We start from the raw sequence: 6162 nt of genomic DNA on the forward strand, positions 1-6162 counted from the left end.
GATGAGCTTTGTAAAAATCGACGCATTTCAGAAAGGCGGGGCATAGAGGAGAAACAATAATGTACAGTATATTGAAAATAATGTGTTTTTTAAACTTAAACCGCATAAACACATTTCATTACACCAAATACACAAAATAATGTTCTTTTTTAATCGCATCATATGACCCCTTTAAAGATTAAACAAAATAAAAATATAATTACATGAAAAACTACATGAAAATTAGAAATGCTGCACTGGCAAATAATAAGTTTCAGTTGTAAATCTAAAATAAATCTAAATATAAATAAAACAAAATTAATAGAAATGACAAAAGCACATAACAAAATTACCAAAACTTCAATGAAAACTGAAAATACTAATATAAAAGCCAATTCAAAATATTAATAATAAATATAGTAATACTAAAATAACTGTGTGGTATCGTTCATGACTGAATGCAACATGACAGTTCAAATATGCAGAATGGAGAAGAATACATGAATACTCATTAAATAACTTTGACCATAAAATAGAGGAAGAGCCACTGCACAACTTTCAAGGACTTGGAAAATAGGCCTAGTCTTAAATTTGATTTCCATACAATCAAAAGGAGTTGTGACCAAAAAAAAAAAAAACACACACACACACACACACACACGAAATAAGTGTTGTAAAATTAGTCTATTTGAATCAGTGTTGTTATTGTTAACTAAAACTTTAAAAATATTAAATATTTTGGGTAATTAAAATGAATGTTAAAAAATATAGTTAAATGAAAAACGGAGAAGAAAAAAAACTTTTTTAAAAGTACTACAATTGCTAAAACAGAAATAAAATACTAATAAAAATGACAAAAGCATTCAAACTTAAAATAAATTACTAAAACTTAGAAATAAGTAAATAAAACAACTGAGAATATAAAAATATTAATAAATAACAATTACATATAACATAAGTACATAAAACATTACTAAAATAAGGTGATGACCAAACGCAACATAGTAGTTCAGATTGGGGAATGATATCTGGAAGCAGTAGGAAAAATACTCACTAAATAACTTTTTCACCATAAAATAGTGCAAAAGTCTCTGTACAGCTTTGGAAGACTTGGAATAAAATGCATGAGTGGTAGACTCCTGTTATGCTAGTATTTTTTATGCTTTTCAGAGCGTTTATATTAGCGTAAACATTTTCAAACATCTCCTTTTCTGTTCTACAAAAGAAAGGTTTGCAATTATATGAAGGTGAGCAAATGATGACGAACTGTTCAAGTTTAGATGAACCATCCCATCCAAACTTCAAGGCCTTGTTGGAGCCATGGCGGAGTAGTTTGTTCAATCCCATTCCCCGCTCTCTCCAATATTTTCTGTAACAGCTGCATGTGTGGAAAGAAACACAGGCCCTTGACTCATCTTTCAGGTCCAGCCTGAGATGCTCCTGCAGTATTTAAGGATGTACGACAGCAATACAAGAGACAAAATACTAGTGCAACAACTGATGACCCTCCCTTTTAATTTTTAAACACGCCTATTAAAAATGTACACACAGGAGATCTCTCGACAAACCTGAGCCCTCATTCACTCGCCTCCACCCGCACACTGTATTACATTACAAACCCTGTTTATCTGATGGAAAAACAAGTGCACGTCAGTGGATCACATCTGCTACAGAATGACAAACTCTAGCGCTAAACAACATATTTGAAGTCTTTTGGTTGCTTAAACTAGATAGAGAGGTAGAAGAGAACGGATGCGCTGTAAAACGAGTTAACATATGGTAAAGTAATAACTTCACTAAGAAAACAGTCAATGACTGATTAATCACAACATGCTACACTTTCACCCTACAAACTAATTCTGACTTGTGTTGCATCTCATGTGGATGGGTGAACATGAGGAAGTCTCTTGAGTTCCTCGTGAGCAACCATCCGATCATCAAAAGTCACAAGTTGTTGCAAACAGTGGCTGTTTGATGTGACCCAGGCAAGTGTCGGATAAACCAGTGCATGAGAAAAACAAAGGTTTTTAATTTAAAATGAAGACTGAGACCAACATCACCATCTATAATCTTGACTAATGCTTTCATCTGAAGGGACGCTGACACATTAGATACCATTTACTCACCCTAGCGCTATTTCAGACCCACCCATATGAGTTGATTTGTTCCAAGAAACACAAGTGGAGACATTTTCAAAAGTGTTATAGTGGCCAGAACCTGTCCAGCTACAAAGTTGACAAAAAGGCATCATTAAAAAGTCCATATGACTCACAAACTATTCCAAGTCTTTTGAAGTCATATGATAGTTAGTGTGAGAAAAAACCCAAGGATTCAATGCCACTTGGCACTGCTGATGTTAAACCTGGTGCAATGCTTCTTCATACAATATGTTTGAATATGGTTATGCATTTGTGCAAATGAGCTATGGTAAAAGGGAGCTTTTTTTTTTTTTTTACAAAATAATTACTTATATTTTAATGTTTTTCTCACAAAGTTCATATAACTTCAGAACACTTGAGCTTGAGGTGCATGATCATATCATCATTTTTGGTGATTGACATCTGTAAAATATTTCCTTTTGTATTCCACAGACGCAGCCACGTCATTGTTAACTAAAACTAAAACTAAGATGATTTAATAAATAATATTATCATTATTATTATTTGTTGACTGAAATAAAGTTTAAATAATTTTCTAAAATATAAATATTAGATTAAAAAACGTTAACATAAAAAACACATGAAAACTAGAAACGTTGTCTTGCAATTAATATAAAATATGCTTAAGTGGAAGAACTAAAAAAACAAAAATTAAATATAATATAATATAATAAAAGATATTTAAAAAACTAAAACTAGCAAAACATAAGTCATAACAAAATTACTAAAATTTTAACTAAAATTTAAAATAAAAAAAATATATAAAAATAAAAGCTAATTCAATTATTCAATAGTATATTTAGAAACAATACTAAAATAACACTGCACAGGAGAACGTCCTAAGTTTGGGAACGCAAGAGCAGTGTTGGGGGTAATATATTACAAGTAACTCCTACCTGGAACGGACATGAAACGCTTGATCCTCGTCTTTTGTGATCACATCCATTTAAATTCATAGTAAAAGTCCAAAAACCCAACAGCAAACCTGCAGATTTGGAAATAAATCTAATATCATGTCATCATAACTCTAAAACAAAAGACAAGCATAAAGAGCGAAGATGTCCATGCTTTCACTGGATCTGAACCCTCATCCATCTGACAGGCGAGCGACACTATGAGAGTCTAAGAAATTTGAGCCTTTCTCTCTCTCTCTCTCTCTCTCCCACACACACACACACACACACACACACACACACACACACACACACCAGCCCTGTCCAGATTTAAAAAGTAACGCAAAAGTAACGTAACCCATTACTTTCCATAAAAAGTAACTAAGTAACGTAATTAGTTACTTTTTTATGGAGTAACGCATTACTTAATATTGTAATGCATTACTTTTAAAAGTAACTTTCCCCAACACTGCGCAAGAGTGCGAGTAAACAATGACAACACTTTCATCTTTGAATTAATTTTATCCTGAGCAGAAACAGAACAGTGGGAAAACACAACATAAATCATATTTGTTTGTACTTCAGGAATTCCATGTATTGAGCAGAAATCGAAAAGCATTGTTAACATTCAAAACTAGATAAACCAACAATCTGAATACTCAGGAAAGGGCTGAGACCTTCATCTCTGCAATGTCTTGGAAAAAAAACAAAAAAAAGGTTAATTTGATATGAATTGTAAACACTTCCGTAGTTTAGACCAGTAGTTCCCAACCCTGGTCCTGGAGGCACCCCAACACTGCACATTTTGCATGTCTCCTTTCTCTGACACACCAATTTGAGGTCTTGGAGCAGGGCTGTCCAAACTCGGTCCTGGAGGGCCGGTGTCCTGCAGAGTTTAGCTCCAACTTGCTTCAACACACCTGACTGGAAGTTTCTATGCCTAGTAAGAGCTTGATTAGCTGGTTCAGGTGTTTTTAATTAGGGTTGGAGCTAAACTCTGCAGGACACCAGCCCTCCAGGACCGAGTTTGGACAGCCCTGTCTTGGAGTCTCTACTAATGAGCTGATGACCTGAATCAGGTGTGTTTGATTAAGGAGACCTGCAAAACATGCAGTGTTGGGGTGCCTCCAGGACCAGGGTTGGGAACCACTGTTTTAGACCACGATAGGCCAAACACGGTGGTTTTGTGGCTCCTTTCCTAAAGTCCTGAGCCAGTTGGTCCAACAAAGCCCATGCAGGCCATGTCCAACCATATGTTTACTCAAGCATGTGATAAAGACACGCTCTATGAATTTTCCTTTTTGTTTTGACATTTCAACTTCCTTTGCAGGGTAATTTCACTAAACAATCATGCCAGGAATATTTAACCACTCACACACTGAACTGAAATCAAATAAAGAAACAACTGCACCATCATTCCAGTTCATGTTTTCTTTATGCTAACAGTTCCAGAGTCGTTGAGGCCACTTATTCAAAGGCTCTACAAGAGTGACAATAGCTTTGTGAAAAGAATAAAACACAAAGGTGCAGCCTGTACACTGTAAACGCCTGCGATTCATTAAAAGATTCAAGCACACAAACACAAGAGCTGATGTGTCGATTCTGTCAGCCGGAGCCTTTCCATGAGCCTTTCCTCATAAAATCCCACAGGTGGCTTTGGGAAGCAGCTTACACATTTTCAAAAGAATTAGGAACATACTCGATTCTTATTTTAATACAAACCAATGATCTTACTTGTAATTCTTACGATGAGTCTTGATGAAAATCATCCTGTCTGGACACAACTAAGTAAAAATAAATAAATAAAATGCCAACTGTCCTATAAAATAGCCATAAAATAAAATTCTATATTATATTAGGCCTATTGGTATAAATACATTGAAATGTAAATATTCTATCTTTATTTTTAGGGGACTACAGTAATGAAAATGGCATTTTGTCATTTTGAAAATGTGCTTAATAATACCTTAATAATTACTTAATAATAATAATTAAATTATTTTTTTTTTACCCATTTTTTTTTTGACAGAACCGATTGTGCTTACCATTTACTCCCTACTACTATGCCATGGTCAGCATATACTGACGTGTCTTTGAGATAAACTGTAAAGATAATTTTGACTAACGTTAGCAGAAAGTCGTTTTTGCATGAAATTGCCATAGAAGTTAAAAAATAATGCAAGAACTTTCTTTAAAAAAAGACAAGGAAGTACTATGCAACACATAGGCTACAGAATAGTTCAGAGAAGGAGAAGCTGTTCAGGCACAAACAAAATAATGCCGAAGAGAAACGAAATCAAACTCATAACGTTACCTCACTTTCAGATTTGAACAGCTTTAAAGTGTGTAACCGCGCTACATGTCCTGTGGTGGGAGAGTTTCTCGCTTTTTCAAGAAGCATCGGTAACGTTTCTTTCTCTTACTCCGCCATGTTTTCTCAAGACACTTTCCTTTCCTAAATTGTTTTTTTTTTTCTCGGAAAAAAGGAAAACGTCTTTCACTTTGGCACGCCAATCATTACACAGGAGTTTTTGTAAAACGCCACGCCTCGCCATCATAATGCTTCAGTGCTGAAGTAATGCTCGCGAACGAATCGTTTTTTTAACAGACTCTTTTGAATGATTCAGTCGAACCGATTCGCAAAGTGTTTCACAAATCGCTGTAAAAAGATGAAGGGGAGCAATATTGTAGAATCATTACTAATAATTAACATTGTTAATATTAACAAACTAAAGCGGAGACGATTTTTGTTTTTTTGTCGCACCAATTCATAACATTTCTATTTGTACATTTCCTGACACTATGTGACTTTGTTTTAAACTAAAACATTAGGAATGACGGTAGAAATATTGTTAAAATTGTTAAAGCACACGTGGGCAGGCTATAAACTAATCCAAAAGACATTTTAACAACAAAAATAGAGCGGAAAACATTAAGTGATGACACGCGGTGAATCGATTCATTGAACTGATAATCTGAAAGAATCAATTCTCTAAAATGAATTGGACGCCCAAGTGCCGCTAGATCCAAATTACTTGGCAAAATTTATTGCAAAGTTGGGTCAACATTTTGTGGCAGATTAGATGAAAATGCTTGTGAAAACAATCAAAAATAAATAAATAAATAAACGA

At 34.4% G+C, this 6162-nt stretch overlaps 1 protein-coding gene across 2 annotated transcripts in view; it reads right to left on the reverse strand.

Moving 5' to 3' along the window:
- The window catches only part of LOC107664249 (G-protein-signaling modulator 2-like), a 26699-nt gene extending 21133 nt beyond the window's left edge, over nucleotides 1-5566 (reverse strand). The window contains exon 1 of one of the 2 annotated variants that reach the window (XM_016454769.1): nucleotides 3035-3117. In XM_016454769.1, the coding sequence (XP_016310255.1) occupies nucleotides 3035-3084 (50 nt within the window). In that variant the 5' untranslated portion in view covers nucleotides 3085-3117. Of the gene's footprint in view, nucleotides 1-3034; nucleotides 3118-5345 lie in introns of those variants that run through there. The other variant, XM_016454771.1, reaches the window with a different exon arrangement.
- Nucleotides 5567-6162: the final 596 nt, after the last annotated feature.

This window comes from Sinocyclocheilus anshuiensis, unplaced genomic scaffold (assembly GCF_001515605.1).
Source record: "Sinocyclocheilus anshuiensis isolate Anshui unplaced genomic scaffold, SAMN03320099.WGS_v1.1 scaffold67, whole genome shotgun sequence".
NCBI classification, from domain to species: Eukaryota; Metazoa; Chordata; class Actinopteri; order Cypriniformes; family Cyprinidae; genus Sinocyclocheilus; species Sinocyclocheilus anshuiensis.